General features: G+C 35.9%; 2 protein-coding genes across 6 annotated transcripts; one reads left to right on the forward strand and one right to left on the reverse strand.

Annotated features, from left to right (window-relative positions):
- Positions 1 to 1,950: 1,950 nt before the first annotated feature.
- Positions 1,951 to 11,733, reverse strand: LOC109070871 (kelch-like protein 26). 4 transcript variants are annotated; one of them, XM_019087377.2, is made up of 5 exons: positions 11,633 to 11,733; positions 11,311 to 11,430; positions 10,820 to 10,891; positions 8,058 to 8,243; positions 1,951 to 6,104 (listed from the first exon to the last, which is right to left on the reverse strand). In XM_019087377.2, the coding sequence occupies exons 2-5, from the start codon at positions 11,358 to 11,360 to the stop codon at positions 4,523 to 4,525; spliced, it is 1,890 nt and encodes a 629-aa protein (XP_018942922.1). In that variant the 5' UTR covers positions 11,361 to 11,430; positions 11,633 to 11,733; the 3' UTR covers positions 1,951 to 4,522. The 4 variants fall into 4 exon arrangements, with proteins under 4 accessions (XP_018942922.1, XP_042590504.1, XP_018942921.1 ...); XM_042734570.1 differs by lacking the exon at positions 10,820 to 10,891; XM_019087376.2 differs by lacking the exon at positions 11,633 to 11,733 and having other exon boundaries at positions 11,311 to 11,626.
- A 1,971-nt stretch (positions 11,734 to 13,704) lies between these two features.
- LOC109070622 (U6 snRNA-associated Sm-like protein LSm4) lies at positions 13,705 to 16,998 on the forward strand. 2 transcript variants are annotated; one of them, XM_019087158.2, is made up of 6 exons: positions 13,705 to 13,863; positions 14,716 to 14,757; positions 14,961 to 15,059; positions 15,196 to 15,397; positions 16,378 to 16,458; positions 16,734 to 16,998. In XM_019087158.2, the coding sequence occupies exons 1-6, from the start codon at positions 13,861 to 13,863 to the stop codon at positions 16,736 to 16,738; spliced, it is 432 nt and encodes a 143-aa protein (XP_018942703.1). In that variant the 5' UTR covers positions 13,705 to 13,860; the 3' UTR covers positions 16,739 to 16,998. The 2 variants fall into 2 exon arrangements, with proteins under 2 accessions (XP_018942703.1, XP_018942702.1); XM_019087157.2 differs by having other exon boundaries at positions 16,378 to 16,998.
- The last annotated feature ends 119 nt before the right edge of the window (positions 16,999 to 17,117 follow it).

Here is a 17,117-nt window from a genome sequence, read left to right on the forward strand (position 1 = left end):
TTACAATAAGACCTCATTAGTTAGCCTTAGTTAATGCATTAACATTCACAATGAGCAATAGCTACATTTGCTACAGAAGTTACTAATCTTTGTTAAAAAAAAATACAAGTCTTAGCTCATGTTAGCTCATTAAATAACAAAATTGCAACTTTCGATTTTAACAATGTGTTATTAAAAATTGGAATACCTAAGATTAATGAATGTTCAGAAGAATTTTTCATTGGCATTTTGTTAACTAATGAAGCCCTAATGTAAAGTGTTAATGAACAATAAAGAATCAAAACACTTTCAAACAATATCTAGGACATGTTGTAGTCCAGATTAAAATGGAAAAAAAAATATATGGAAATATATAAATATTATTTTATATTATTTAAATGTTTAGAAAGTAGCAGCTGCTTTTATTTATGGGGTTTCCAGGGTAAGGGCTGCATTTTCTGCAGTTTAGCGCCATCTGCTGGCAGAGAGTGAATGTGCTTTCATTCAGGGCATCTCTCACGTGTTCCTCCATGTGCTTCCCTTGCGTGCTTGTTTACGTCAGGGTTCACATGCGTTTTTAAAGCAGCATACAACGGTGTTGTGCATTTTGACCAGTTGATGGGAAAAGTATTCTTAAAATGTATTTCAAATTCTGAATAATTTGTAATATATAATTATTCTCGGTATTTGGAAGTGCCCACGATAACAATATCGTGCATATTCATTACCGCGATATATCGCATTACCGAATACCGGCACAAGTCTAGCTGAAACGCTACTGTCACTCAAACTATTGTGGGAGGGGCCTGCCAGTGTGATGTCACAAATACAGGCATCTGATATCGGCTAGATCTGAGAAAGGGGTAAAGATTTTAGTAGATAAAAAAAAAAAAAAAAATGTAACCATTTATTTGAAGATCCTATCTTTAATCGGGGTCTGGCCTACTCGGCACAAAGAACCGATCCATTTTTAAAATAAAAAGCTATGACATAATATGAAATGTGCGTCTGCAAATCATGTCATGTTGTATTGCACTGCATGAGTTATGCATGTGTAACCAGGTGTGCCGTAAGGGGTCGTAAAATTAGGACGATTCTAAGGGCCCAACCATAGACTGCATTAAAACATGGACGTAGTGTCCGTGACGTCACTCGTAGGTTTCTGAAGAGCGTTTTTTGAAGCGCAAAGTTCTCCCGGATAATCGAAAATGGGTGAAGAGGCGGGAGCTCAACGGTGGTGACAGCAGCAGCAATCCACCTGTCACTCAAATGGCCATGCCCTTAATTATGCAGAACTTTAAGGCTTAATATAATTTAAACGGATGAGTTGTAAAAAAATTCACCCCCCTCACAGTTGTCATGAAGGGCAAAATTAGCTACTGTATATAGACCAAAACCACTTTTTGTACCAGGCTGTGAACTTTTTTTTTCTTCTGTAAAACTGGACAATTTAACATGGGGAGTCTATGGGACTGACACCCTTTTGGAGCCAGCCTCTAGAGGCCAGTTGATGAATTCAGTTTTAGTCACTTCCATATTGGTTTCACAAGAAAGAGCGGGAAGGTTGTCGCTTTTGCCCGACGATTAACACTGCAAAAAAAGCGATGCTCTTCATCAGTATTTTTGTCTTGTTTTCAATTGCAAATGTTTCAAACTACATTTATTTTAGAATTATGAAGTCCTGTTTTCTGCAAAACTGAAGTTATTTTATGATTAAAAAAATAACAATTATCTGCCAATGGGATATGAGAGTTTATAAATTAATATACAAGAGATACATGGCTATTGTAAATGATAGGTCTCTCAAAATGTTTTTTTTTTTTAATCTCTCCATTTCTTACAGTAAAAAATACAGTTTGAATCTATGAAGTTCTGGTTTGCACACAGCAAAAACAACAGTCCATCATAGTTAGTAAGACAATGTTGCTGCAAGGAAAAACAATTTTCGTACATCAATGAAATAAATGAGAATGACATTTTTGGGTATTTTTATTTAGACCACACTGTAACAGACACAACATGATGGATAAAACAAGAACACAAATGTAATTTCACACATGGAAGACAAATGTGTAAAAGGATAAATGCAAAAAATGCTACCAATACAAATACATTCAGTGTTATTTATTAATTATACCACACACTTGAAAGTTTAACACGTAACTTTGTACATCAAAATTAGAACAGGACAAAAAAAAAAAATACATTTTTGGGATGTAACCACATGCTATAAATTTCAGATGTTCATAAATGCACTTACACAAACAATTTTCTTGAAATTGAAAATTGACAACAATGAAAAAAATAAATTGTAAAAGCTTGTTGAAATTCCAGAATTAAGGAAATTGTTGTTTACATAGAACCAAACAGCACCCTGCCATTATGCAGGTGCTTTTATCAGGTTGATTAAGGCTGATCTGTGACGCAAGTACAAGATTAAAGGCCATTTGTTCATAAGACCCAGCTAGATTACTCAAAAGTCTTACCAGATATTGTCCATATTTATGTTGCCATTTTAAATCAGCATGTAAATGAGTCCTGAGCTAAGGGTGACCGTCATTTACTGCTGTAATCATGGTAAATTACCTATCTATATACATACACAAAATGTAATTGTGTTGTTGGAAAGAACAAATGTTTTTAACACCTTAAAAAACATTAACAAATAAATGTAATAATAATCGAACAAATCATACTATTAAATGCATAAAAAAACACTAGGTTTTTTCTAGCATGTAGTTTGTTTTTTATACATATTCATACTCTGAAAACATGCCAACACAATATCATTACAAAAAGTTTGTGCCATAGTTCCATGTGATTGATCCAGTCCCTACTGTGTAATACTGTATATACAGTGTAAATTACATGTTCAGAGAAAACAATGCACCTTAATTGTTCAGTATTCAAATCACTGATTTACCACGTTGAATATTAAAGTGCGTAATGAAATGTGCTCATTTAGTTTGTGAGAGAAAAAAAGGAAAAAAAAAAAACTGTAGGTAGGTAGGTACATTTTTATCCAGTAAAAAATAACTGAATAGAGTAAAAAATATTACAATGAGGTATTAATATTTTAAATGTCCCCTAAATTGTTAGAAATTAAAACAATGACAAAACTGAGTCATGAGAATTTTACCTCCACTGCTGCTCTGCTTCTTCATGGTAGCAAAGATCTCTGAAATAATTTGCCAGTATTTAATACAAAACCTTTTAAAAAATGAGGATTATGATGAAAGAGAACTGATATCAGGAACTTGTCACAAAATAGGTTAATAAAGCATCACAAAATATATCAACACACCTGCCACTACATCTTGCTAGTGGTGTTTCTACAAATGATCACAAAACAAACGTGAATTTGCCTGAAAAGTGCAACATATAGATCAGGTCTACTGTTTTGCATTAACTCTCAAGATCATGTCTAATTTAGAGGAATATGGGCTTATGCTGTGCTTGGGACCATCTGCATCCAAAGCTGTTATACAGAGATCTGATCTGTACACAAGAGATTCACACACTGGTAATCTACAAGAAGAACCAGAGCCAGCTTTACATCTTGAGAAGAGCGTGCTAAAGTTCAATATTTTAAACATAGAGCGTCTTCATTAAGTGCTGGCAAAGCGGACAATTTTGTCCAAATTGTAGATGGCGGACCAAATTCAAAGTATCATACTGCAAGTATAAAGTTCTGCCAACTCATTGTTTTTAATTGTTTAGATGTCAACCAGTTCATTGAGCTATCCAAAATTTCAGAAAATGACACAAATTGGAATAAAGTTTCGTTTATTTAGTCACACCATGAGAACAGGCCATAAATCCTTCATGAAGTCATGATGACATTGCCCCAGTGTTGCTGGCCCATTCAAGTCTGTCATCAATGCAAATCCCACAGGCACTTGTACGAAACCCTCATTAGTATGAAACGGGGCAATCTACAAGACGGGCCAAATACAACATTACTGCATGAGAAGTGTGCAGAAAGATGCTTCACATTCTCAAAAATCAAATATAAAGACAATGTGCTTAGTGCTGGGTGGTTGTTTGGGGAGGTACAATAAGTGTAACAAACTATTCCCTCAAAAGATTCTTAAAAATGAAGATCTCTTTCCCACTCATCCGTCTCTGCGTTATAAACTTGCATTATACTTCTGGAAGTTTATGGTGTGTTGTGAATACGTGTAAGATATTCAAAAAGATGAAGACGTGATGACATTGCTCCAATGTTGTGGGTCCATTCAAGTCTGCCATCAGTGCAAATCCCATAGGGACTTGTACAAACCCTCATTAGTATGAAACGTGGCAATCTACAAGAAGGGCCATAGACGACAATACTGCTTGAGAAGTGTATAGAAAGATGCTTTACATTCTCAAAAAGTGTGCTTTCATGTGTGTGAACAAACCTTCAATCATGCATGCTTCAACAATAAAGACATAACCTTATGGCTTTTCAGTAAGACAAAGCCAATTATACCATTACTTTCACTTCAGTCTGGGTGGACTGGAAACTTTAGCCTAAATGAACAGCAAATGCAATAAGTGCTTAGCGCTGGGTGGTTGTTTGAGGAAGTACAATAGGTGTACAAGCTATTCCCGCAAAAGATTCTGGAAAATGAAGATCTCTTTCCCACTCATCTGTCTCTGTATTATAAACTTGCACAATACTAGTGACGTTATTCAGGTGCCAGTTGTATCCTCCGACAATATAGATCTTTTTATCCAGCAGACAGCAGCCAGCCTCTGATTGACCAGCTCGCATTGGACTGACTGTTGTCCATTGATCGGTCTCTGGAACATAATACTCTACAGCTAGCACATCAAAGCAGCGGTCAACATGGTCCATTCTGCCACCGAGAGCATAAATACGGTTGTTCACACTGATCATAGCATGCAAAACTCTTGGCTCATTCATGGGACACTTGAAGTCCCACTGATCCGGGGTCGGATCATAGCAATGGAGAGTCTTCTTATCCTCCACAGATACCCCGTAACCTCCTGAGACGTAGAGTTTCTCGCCGCACGTCACTCCAGCGTGACCCCATATCCGCCTCTTGAGGGAATCCACATAAGTCCACTCGTTTTTCCTCGGACAATAGCACTCTACAGAGGACAAGCTGCCAGACCTGTTGCGTCCTCCGGTAGCGTAAAGCTGTCCATGCAATACGTTGAGTTGGAACTGAATGCGGCTCTCCTGCATGGATTGGATTCGAAGCCACTGGTTCAGATGGGGATCGTAGCGGAAGCAGACGTCGACTGCACCCTCTCCACTGCGATACTGCAAATGCTGCCCACCCACGACGTACACAAAATTGTCAAGAACCGACACACACGCATGGCTGCATCCCATCTCCATTTCAGTCAACTCTTTGAACTGTCGCACCGTGACGTCGGGCAAATAGTAGACTTTGCCACTGACGGTCCGATCGTTGTCGGTGTAGGGCGTTCCACCGAACGTAATCAGCGAAGTTACGTCCGAGCGAATGGAAGTTCGCGGCGATTGCATTTCGTGCTGTCGGAATGGAAGGATCTGATAATTGAAGGCCTCTAGGAGAAAGTGTCGACATTGCACATCCTCCACCATGATGTCAATAGTTTGGACGCTGTCCACAAGTTCAGACGAACGCATTAGCGGGAAGCGCACGTGACAGAGCACTTCGCTGGCCGCCGCTCGTCTGGACGCGTCCTGCTGCAGCCAGCGGATTGCCGCGTGGAACAAGTCGATCTCGCTACAGTTCTTCAACTTGTTGCTCTGAAGGAAGAAAACCAGTCGTTCCTTTGGAATGTGAAGGAAGTCGTCCTCCTGAGCTATCTGCAGGAAGTGACGAAACGTGAACGCATCGACTGACTGCTTAAGGGAAGAGAGGCTAAAAGTAGTGGCCATCTGGCCAATGTTTAGACAAGTCTCAACGCTCATGGCCGATTTCAGGAACTCCTCACAAAGCTCCACCACAGGCACCATCTGCAGGAAGACGGCTGCACCAAGAACATCCTGAATGCAGTCCAAGTCCAGAGTGACCTCAGAACTGTAGGCAAAATCAATAATGTGCTTCAGTCCTCTGGCTGAAAGACCTTTTAGCTCGATGGTGTTCTGGTTTGACTCCTTCATTCCTCCAGTAAACATGGCTCTGAATGGATCAAGAAGAAAAGATTTCACACCTTTGTTCAAATGTGTGGCAAAAAGAGGGGATCTCCATACTTTTAAGCTTAAGTGAAACAGTGGCCCCTGACTTTTTAGCACCCTTGGTTCTGGAAATTTTTCCCATTCATTTTCTATACAGGGATTTTAAAAAAAATCTTTATTAAAGAGTCTTGAACCAAAACAACATTACAAGCTTGACTAATAAGATCACAGAGGAGTCAGAGTTCACAGAAGATGCGTTCGTCCATTTGTGTTTACAATCTCTGGCTGTTTAAGTGCTTATTGTTTTTTAATAAGTGATACATTTTCTGAGATATTAAGAAATAGGGACTTTAAGCAAGAGCTGCCGATGAACGGAAGTAAACTATTAACTTTTATCAAAGTTTCAAAAAAAGACCATTTAAGAAAAAACTAGAAGGTAGGGATGCACGGAAATTATTGGCCGAAAATGGCATTTTCTTTTCAAAAGGGGCTGAAAATATATGGCATGCCACAACTTTCAGCAGTATTCAGTGCGCAATAATAATATTATATTGATATTTTATACCAATATTAATACATTTTCTGTCCAATTTTATTGTTTGACTTTCAATTAAAGTGTGGTTATTTTATTGGCTTGTATTTTTTTAATTCAGTATTATTATTAAGTCTTAGAAAATTATTTCATATTATTTAATAAAATGCATCAGCAGCTCTTGCTTAAAGTACCTAATATGTTTGTGTTGTACATGAATGTTGAGAAGACAATGTTAGCATTCATTCATTTTAATTGTAGAGGAATTAATTTTCATTTTGAGACTTTGTAAATTACTTTTTTTTTTTTTTTTTTTTTAAACAAGATATTGTGAAGAACCCTTAAGAATTGTAAATAAAACCACCTATAGAGCACCAACTACTCCGCTACTCCACTGTTTATTAAATTAAAAGCACTAAAATTTAGAGATATTGTTGACTTCAAAACTGCACAAATTATGTATAAAATAAATAATCAACAGCTATCGAATAGTATTCAAGGGTTGTTTCAAATGAGAGAGAGCAAACATCACTTAAGAGGAACATTTGTATTTTAAAAAGAAATTTATAAGAACAAATTCTAAATATCACTCCATCACAACCAAAGGAGTTATTGTATGGAACAGCTGCAGTGAAGAGATAAAATCATGTACAACTATGAGTAATTTTAAAAGATTATTTAAATTGAATATATTAAATGAATATGAAAAGGACTCGAGGTGATAGTAGTGTATACAGGTTCATTGGTTTACATGTTAAGTCTAGTATGGAGGTGTTATTACTTGATTTGCTATAGATAGATGGAAATGAAGAAGAAAAGGAAAAAAAAAGGGAATGTGTGTGTATGCATGTATGCATCTGTATCCATGTGAATGCATGGGTTTATGTGATTATAAGGTAGGTAGATATACGGTGTATGTAAAGATGTATGTATAAGAGAAGCATCAAATTGTTTTGTATTTAACTAAAGGATAAAAATAGAGAAATGGGGTAGGACCTGATAAGTTTGTTATGAACTTCTTCCTACTCCTTTTTGAACATGGGAATTTCTATAATAATTTTGGAAGATTGTGCTGAGAAGTATATGATTTAATTCAGCTGCTATTTTAATTTTAATTTTATATATGTATGCATGTCTGTATATATATTTTTTTTATTTACATGTTCAAATAAAACTAAACTAACCTCTCTAAAAACCAAATTCTTTATAATATCCTCTTTTATGTTCAACAGAAATATTCATACAGGTTTGGAGGGTAAGTAGATGTCAAAATTTTCATTTTTGGATGAACTATCTATACACACATTAGTCAAGTCAACTAGTCATTAGGACTTAGGACTAGTCATTAACCTTGTAACTTATTTTTAATAATCTCGCCGTTTGCAGCTCAGTTGGCTGGTGCTAACAAACAGTGCAATGTCTCACCTGAAGTAGTCACTGCAGGAGGCCAAAACCGCTTTGTGAACCTCAAACCGCTCGTTGTCAATGGCCAGAACCACATCCAACAACTGACCTTGATCGCGCAGCGCAGACAGTCCCCTCAGGAGAGTGTTGCTGTGGCTGGGGGCCGAGAAAGTACAACGGAGCGTACTATTCTTGTTGTTAGCCATGCTGGAAGAAAGAGAGAATCAGTTTACGAGGAACTGTATCTCTCACCACTCCCTGATCATTGTCTCTGGCTACAGAGTCAACGGAACTTCACAAGAAGCTTGATGAATCTGCTGTATCCTGACGCTTCACCAATAGATCTACGTTTCTATACTGGTGCATCAACTCGATCCCTGTAATGGCACCTACCTTTAAATTATTAAACAGAATGGATAAAGAGCCTATTTGGATACAGAACACCTTATCCTCACAAATATCAAGCAACAAGTGACCCAAACAATTACCAACGTCAAATGGTTCTTGTGATGACAGTGCATATATGTTAAACACAAGTTAAACAAAAAAAAAACAAAAAAAAACAAAAAAAGTTTATTTGTCATTGATCCTAACCTTCATGTTCTGTTGAGACAAACTCTGCATACTTCAGTGTTTGGGTTCCTATTAGGGCTGCACAATTAATCGAATTTCTAATCGCGATTACAATTATGGATGCCACAATTACGCAATCGTACAAAATGGCAATTAATCGTTCAAAGTCCACTTATGTTATTTTGCACACTTAAGATGTTTTTTTCTTTCTACATGTTATCTTAAGGGTTTTTTTCCCCATTGTTTTAGTTTTAGTATAACATTATAATACCATTCATATTTTTACTTTTTTTATAATTTAAAGAAGAAACCAATCCGATGTATAGTTGACATTTGAGCCTTAATACTATAGAAAAGCACTAAACGTTTTTCAGTTAGAGTGTTTCAGCATGTTTATTGTCATATAAAAATATGGCATGCAGTTGCATCAAACAATGGTATAAACATCAATGTAAATTGTGATAATTGTTATTAATAATCGCAATTACAATTTCAAGGGAATAATCGACAATTATGATTTTTGTCATAATCGTGCAGCCCTAGTTCCTATGTGTTCCAAATCTATCTATCTATCTATACACATATACACACACACATATACTTTTTTATATACACACACATACATACATATATATATATATATATATATATATATACACACATTATATATATATATATACACACACACACACACATAAATTCTGGTACTTTTATAGCCAAATTAATTATCTGCTTTAATGTAGATGAAGAATTTTCAACCTTGTAAAAACAAGTAGGCATGTACTTTTCAGAAATGTGACTAATCGTAGTACAATTTTTTCTGTTTTGGATCAATGTGGCCCCAGAAAAACTGTATATTTGTAAATAAATATACAGTATAATCAAATTGCTAGCATGTCACAAATTACTGCATGTATTCATGTTTCTTATTTGGGACACAGTTTTTATTTAAAAATCATTTAAACAATGTTTTCAAATTTTGATGTGTCCTTACGAGAGCATCAGTTCTATTAAATCTGGGGTCATAAAAACCTTAAATTAATTCTTAAAGAGGTCTTAAATTCAGGATGAAAAAACAGAGTACAGCCTAATGTGATTATTAAACTTTAAAAGGCAATAATTTCAATAAATAAATGTGAGTGAGCAATGTCCAAACGCAGTGCTGTTGCGCATTCAGTGGGCTCACAGTTTCAGAGCATTTATGCAAACAGACTGTCATAAATAAACATCAGTAGATCCTAAGCAATGTTTACTTTATGGTGTTTATATTGTAATAGACTGTAGATGGTCGTAAGAGTGCTTATTTTATCGCCCTTATCCTTCTGAATGAGCAGCTGGCAATAGTAAAGCATACACATTTCACAAACAGTGTAATGTCATATTATTTCATCAATTCTCATTGCACCTCTAAAGTTTTGTTTATGCACTTCTTATTTTTTCAATCTAGGAGAACATGTCCTCCTTGGGAAAAAAGCAAGCATCAAGCCCTCATGTTAAGTATGCTTTTGGGGCCCTGAATTCTACCAGACACCAGAAAGTATGTAAGTGTAAAAAGGTTGTTATTATAAACATTTTGAAAGGTGCAGTCAGTATGTTTCTGTGTACATTTAGCTGACGCTTATACTAACTGACTGTTGTATGTTCCTGCTCTGTGCTAGATTTATCCTCGACCCGTGGAACAATCATTGCAGTTTGTTGCATTGCTCCATGAGGGATTGCTTGTTTTAACATTTCATTTATTTAATTTACCTCATACATATTCTGTTTCGACTGTGTGAGCATACACCATCACTGTAGACTATGCTACAGCTTATATAGGTCCTATATAATGACCAATAACGCTATAATTAAAGTTCTATATAATTTTGTCAAAAATTAAAAACAAAGTAGTAAACAGGGCAAATTAGCATGAGACTACGAGCCCATAAAGCTGTGATGGGAGTGGAAAGTTCTCACTTCCATAAAGATGAAGAAAATCTACTAAGAGAAGTGAAAATGTGCAACTATCTCTGCCATGTCAAGGACAAAATGGATTAAGAAATGCTTTTTGTAGGGTAAAATAATGCTGCAAATGCTAGTAAACTGACTAACGTAAACCTTAGTAAATCTAATTTATTTAAATACTTTCCTCCCATAGGTTCTGTGTCTGAAATGGAAAGTACAGCTGCAAAAATAACTGGCTTTCCACTGTCCATGGCTTAATTTTTCACCGTGTGTCTTTAGTGAATCCGGGCAGTATAGTTTTTAACACCAAAAGAGGGTTTGCACGGTTAAATCCGGCCCTGTAACAGAAATCAATAAACTTAATATGAATTTTTGACCTCACAATATCATGCTGTACAGCATGAATAATAGATAGCCTACTACATTAAACAGTGTTAATAAATTATTAGTTTTTCAAAGATTCATTTTAAATGAGTGTTATTATAGGGCAAAGTAGTATGCACAACTACATATCCAACAGTTACCATTTTCAATAAATGCAAAAAATCTCTAATATGGTACAGATAAAAGGGCATTGTTACACAGCCGGCCATGATAGATAGAAAGAAATACAGTAGACAGCAAGACTGCAGAATTAAACAAATATTTTTTGTTTTCTTTCTTATTTTTATCTCGTAACCCTGTTGCATTTTGACAACTCTATGATGCATGCATCAAACGCACTGCATGCAAAATCTGATGCTACATGCATTCCTACCTGCTTTGAGCTCGACTCGCACTGAACTCCACACCATCTGACTCCGCCATGCTCAGCGAGGATGAGGATGAGGAAGGTCATCATGTGTAGAAGCCCAAATTACCGCTAATCATGCTCAATCTTAATAAAATACGAAATACAAGACGCGGCAGTGACAAATAAACAAACAACCCACATCAGGCTTACGGTTTCGAGTGCATAGACTGCTACGAGACAGTGAGAGCATTTGAATGGAAAGTGATCATTTCTAGACCATTAATATTGTACGGCCTGTAGTCGAGGACAGTCCAGGTGCTGCTGTCTGAGTTCAGCTCGAGCTTACCTGCGCGCGCCTCTCACCCTCTGCGCGACCCCGCGGTTGCTGCTGCGCGCTCACGAGCACACCAGTCTTCTTCTTGTTGTTGTTGCTTAATGGCGATTAACTCCTTAGGAGCATTATCGCCACCTACTGTACGGAATGTCAAGTAAACTTAGGTGATGAGTCTGACATGTATTTATTTTTATAAATAAATAAAAGATTTGGTGACTGTTCATATTCTCCCCAATCTATGGCACACTCAGATCACATGTTCATGCTCACAATTAACTCGTCATGCCCCAGATTAGTTAGAATACTCCCATCCATATATATCATAATCTAGATCCTAAACCTGAGTCATATATATATATATAATTAGTGCTCTCTATACCTGTCTATCCATTAAACCTTTCCTAAAATATCTTCATGTGTCATTCTTTCCTCCCCAAATTGACTAAATAATGTGTCATGATATGCACTATATTTATCACACCCAAAAAGTACATGATATACATTTTCAGATACATCGCATAACCCATTTTCATTTAAGCCCATAAGTGCTAGTGTTGATTTCGACCCTGTATGTCCCAGTCTTAATCTAGAGAGCCACACCTCTTCTTTCCTATTTCTTCCCTGACAATTTATCCTCCCTACTGTCTGAATGATATTATAACACCATCTCCCTGTGCTGCTACTATCCCGTGCCATTTATTCATTAACTTTTTCTTTAAAATAGACTCTGCCTCCCTTTTCCCTGTAGGCACTTTAACATCCACCTCCATCTTATCAAGTGCTTTTTTTGCTAGTTTATCAGCAACTTCATTACCAGATACCCCAACATGTGCATTCCAGCCTCTTTCAATCTGTATAAGGATAGATACACTTCCATTAATAAATCCTCTCTGTCTGATCTCGCATGTGCTATAATGATTAAAGCTGAGGAAGAATCAGAACATATTACCACTTTATTTGGTCTGACTTCTTCAACCCACTGTAGTCCTATTATTATAGCTGTTAATTCTGCAGTGTATACTGATAAATCATCTGGCAATTTCAAACTAATTCATACTTTATATTTTGGAATATATACACCTATTCCAACCTTTTGACTAACAGGTTCCTTAGATCCATCCGTAAATATTTGTAATGTTGAATAAAATGTATTATTTAAAATAGCATTAACCTCCTGTATCCCAATGTATTCACCTTTGGGATTGTCTAGTGGTTCAGGGACTCTCCAAATATACAATATATATTTACATGTATATATTTATATTCATATAATATATATTATATATAAATATATTTAATATATAAAAATAACATGTTTCTTAAATATATACATGCACGTGTGTATATTTATATATAAATAACAAATATACACAGTACACACACTGATATTATGTAAACAAAAACTTTTATTTTGGATGCGATTAATCGTGATTAATCATTTGACAGCTCTAATTCTAGTTATCAGTCCCGTCTCTCTAATAAAATCAAAGAAGACCATTTTATTAAAACCTTAATTCTTGAATTCCATTTTTCCTTATTTCTTCTTTCATTTTGTTCCCCTCTTTTCTATTTCGTACTTTCTATATTCAAAAAATGCACGAGGTATCTTTAACATGACATTGTTAACATTTGGATGTCTCCCTATTATTTTAAGTGTGCTATTTAAATAGAAATGTCCTAACATTGTTGTCATAACCTCTTCTTTCCTTGATTTACCTATGAAATTTATATTTTTTATATACTTTGTTAATTAGGCTGTAAATAAATCTACCCTTTTCCCCATTCTTCAATCACTTTACTCCATATTAAAACCTCAATTAAAACCCATATTCAAAAATTGTCTCTCTCTGTAAAGCTTGTTTTGCTAATTTATCCACTTTTTCATTTCCCCATATTTCTGTGTGTGCCAAGACCCATACAAAACTGTATAATTTAACCATTCTTGAATGCATTTGTAAAATGCTAAACAGAATATTTTAGTGCGTAGATTAAAAAAATCTCAAACTCTTTAAGACTGAAACTCTATGTATGTATATCACGATGCAGAAACGGCAGAAAATGTTTAACAGTAGGACTTTTATTTTGATAGCTTCCGCTTTCACCGGGAAGTACGACAGTAAACGTTTTGTAGACTACCTTGTGTTGCGAAGAAGACCCAGAAGAAACCTTCGTGATTTAAGAATTTAGTCGATTAAATCTTTATTAGGGATTTAAAAGGACTGATCAGTCGCTCAGCTGACATGGTAAGCGAAGTCTATAAACTCGCGGGCTAGTTAAACTGAAGCTCAGTGGCTCTGTCGAGTAGAGAAGTTGTAGCTCGGGTTACCGGTGGCTAACGTTAGCATTCGATACCGAAACACGCTCTGTCAGATTGTGCTACTCAACATCTTTTTCATTAGGTTTGAAGCTTTTTTTTTATGTCCATACCTACCCCTACCCTAAACCTAAACTTACCTTTAAAACAATGCAAATATATTTTTGGTTGCACAATCTGATACTAGATTACTAGGTAACGTTAGCATGTCTCGGTTTGTGCTGCCTATCTTTTTAATATATTTAATATATTTTTAACAATATAACGTTACTTAAGCTCTGTAAACGTTTCGTATTAAAACGAACGCGTTTTGCACATAGACTTGGAATTTTGCATTAAAAATAAACCAATTATTACTTGATTTAAACATAAAACCCGTTACAAATCACTACGAACACATGCACATGTAGTAAACAGATTTTGGGCTTTCATTGGCCAGTACCAACAAAGTGCACTTTATTGTCAGCCAAACAGAAGCACTTAGTCTCTGGACTAAATATAACACTTTTATTTTAAACAATATTTACTCGCATCACTTTTTTTTTTTTTTTTTTGAGAATTTAATGAAAACGATTCTATTATAATATGTGGTTAATTATAGTCTAATTGCTGTTCTTGTGTTTCCTGAGTGCAATCTTTGTAAGTGTTTTTAAAATCTTTATTCAGTAATACCGAGTACTCTTCATTCAAAGCACTGAAGAAAGTTTTCATGCGCTTGTATGTCAAATACTGTAAGCATTACCAGCTTTACTGGTTCATTTGATTTCTTCTTCTCTCCTAGCTCCCGTTATCTTTACTGAAGACAGCTCAGAACCACCCGATGGTGAGTACGAGGCAGCTAACGTCACCTGCGCGCAGGAATAGTTTGCAGAACAGATCTGGAGAAATTTAGCATTATCACTGGATCACCAATGGATCCTCTGTAGTGAATGGGTGCCGTCAGAATGAGAGTCCAAACAGCTGATACAAATATCACAATAATCCACAAGTAGAATAACAAGTAAGTTAGTCTGCTTTTGTTTTCAGCTGGTGGAGTTAAAGAATGGTGAGACGTACAACGGCCATCTGGTCAGCTGTGACAACTGGATGAACATCAACTTGAGAGAAGTCATTTGCACTTCACGGGTAAATAAAACCTTTTTACTCGAGATGCAGTGTTCTTTGGAATATCTGAAACATTTTTGATCGCATAAACATGTTTGAGCCATGATGGAATTTGCGTCTTTGCTGGAATGTAATGCCTGCCTGCTCTGATTTGCAGGATGGAGATAAATTTTGGAGGATGCCGGAGTGCTACGTCAGAGGAAGCACCATTAAATACTTACGAATCCCTGATGAGATCATAGATATGGTGAAAGAGGACGTAATGTCGAAGGGACGTGGCCGGGGGGGCATGCAGCAGAACAAACCACAGGGAAAGGGCAGAGGAGGCGGACCTGGAAGAGGTGGTGGAGCCGGCAGAGGTTAGACACATTTCAGAGCCCTTGCTAAAGAAAGAGTGTGACAGAAGTTTCATATATTTTCATTGTATTCACCCTCAAGTTGTTCTAAACCTGGAAGAGTGTCTTTTTTTTTGTTGAGCACAAAAGAAGATACTTTGAAGGACGTTTGTAACCAAACAGCTGACGGTAGCCATTGGCTTGCATAGTATGGAAGAAAATACTATAGAAGTCAATGGCTACCGTCAAGTATCAATCCCACTTTTGGAGCATAGACCCCAGAATGACATTCCCAACTTGGAAGTTGTAACTCTTGAATGCTTTGGAGCGCAGACAAGTATGGTCTCGTTTGAAAGCTGACGATAGTCTTCAAAAAAGTTACAGAAATTTTATATTTAATATAAAATATATCTTTTAAAATATGCTGGACTCTAAAACTTCTAGAAAATCAAAGCTATAAAACTACACAAGCTGTGTTCCGAATTTGAAGTTGATATCTTTAAAAAAAAAAAAAAAAAAAAGAGCTTTTAGTAATATTTTGTTTGGGCGCAGTACCAAACTTTTTCACTAAATGTCTGCCAACGTCAATCGGTGATCCATATAAGGACTAGAACAAAGTTTTTTCATATTTTCACACAATTTAGAAGTAGTATGAGCAGTACTTTATTTAAATTTAACCTCTAAAAAACTAAATAAACTGTTACATGCAAACGTTTTAAGTTTATGTTGGAGACATGTTGCTTTGTAAGTCATACTTTCAACATTTCAGTAAAATCAGCAAAAAAAAAAATGAATGTTGCCTTTTGAACACTTTGCATGAAAAATAATCATGGTTTACCAATTTTTCACATGATCGCACATTTATATTGATTTCATAATAAAAGTCATGCTTTTGTAAATAAATAACTTTTACTATATAATTTCGTTTAACATATTAAATGCTGCAGGCACAGTTTTTGAAATGCATACACACAGTTGACAGACTTCTTTCTTTTTCTTTTGAGGTGTTTTCGGTGGCCGTGGCAGAGGCATGACGGGAACTGGCCGTGGACAGCAACAAGACAAAAAGCCTGGAAAACCACAAGGTGTCAAAAACCAACACTAGATATAAAACACACCATCTCCTCATGTCTTACTTACTCCCTTTAGACACGAGCACCTTTTCAGGTCTCTTGACATTCACACATTAACATCATAAGGTTGAGTATTTTCTTTTAGAGACTCGTTTACAAGCCTCAGTTAGTGTATCAAACTGTACTCAACAACTTTTTGCACTGAGTTTGTTGTTAAAGCCCTTAATGGAAAAACACATGTGAATTTTTACAATCTGTCTCATACTTTTTCTCATCTACTTTCTCAGTTTGATCATCAGCCAGAAAGAGTGAGCTTAATTTGAAATGGGCGTCCTGAATTTCTTTGAAGATTTTAATTTGGACAAGTTGATGTAAAGATGCTCTTCCATTTTCTCCAAATAGTTTTTATTTTCTGTTGTCTCACATTTTGGTGCATGTTTTCACATTGCTGTTTTAAGTTTTTTTGTTTTTGTGCTTTAAAATACAACCATGGTGTAACTTGACTTGTGTATAATGCACTTGTGAATAAATCATTTTTGTTAAATATTGCAATTGCTGAGAATCTCTGTGTGAGTGCTCTTTTACATCTAAAGAAATGGAAACAAGTTGCATGTATTGACATTCAGTGAAGTCTTAGGTAACTGCAGTCTTTACCCATCTACAGATCTCCA

The sequence above is a fragment of the Cyprinus carpio genome, chromosome B11, assembly GCF_018340385.1.
Source record: "Cyprinus carpio isolate SPL01 chromosome B11, ASM1834038v1, whole genome shotgun sequence".
Taxonomy (NCBI): domain Eukaryota; kingdom Metazoa; phylum Chordata; class Actinopteri; order Cypriniformes; family Cyprinidae; genus Cyprinus; species Cyprinus carpio.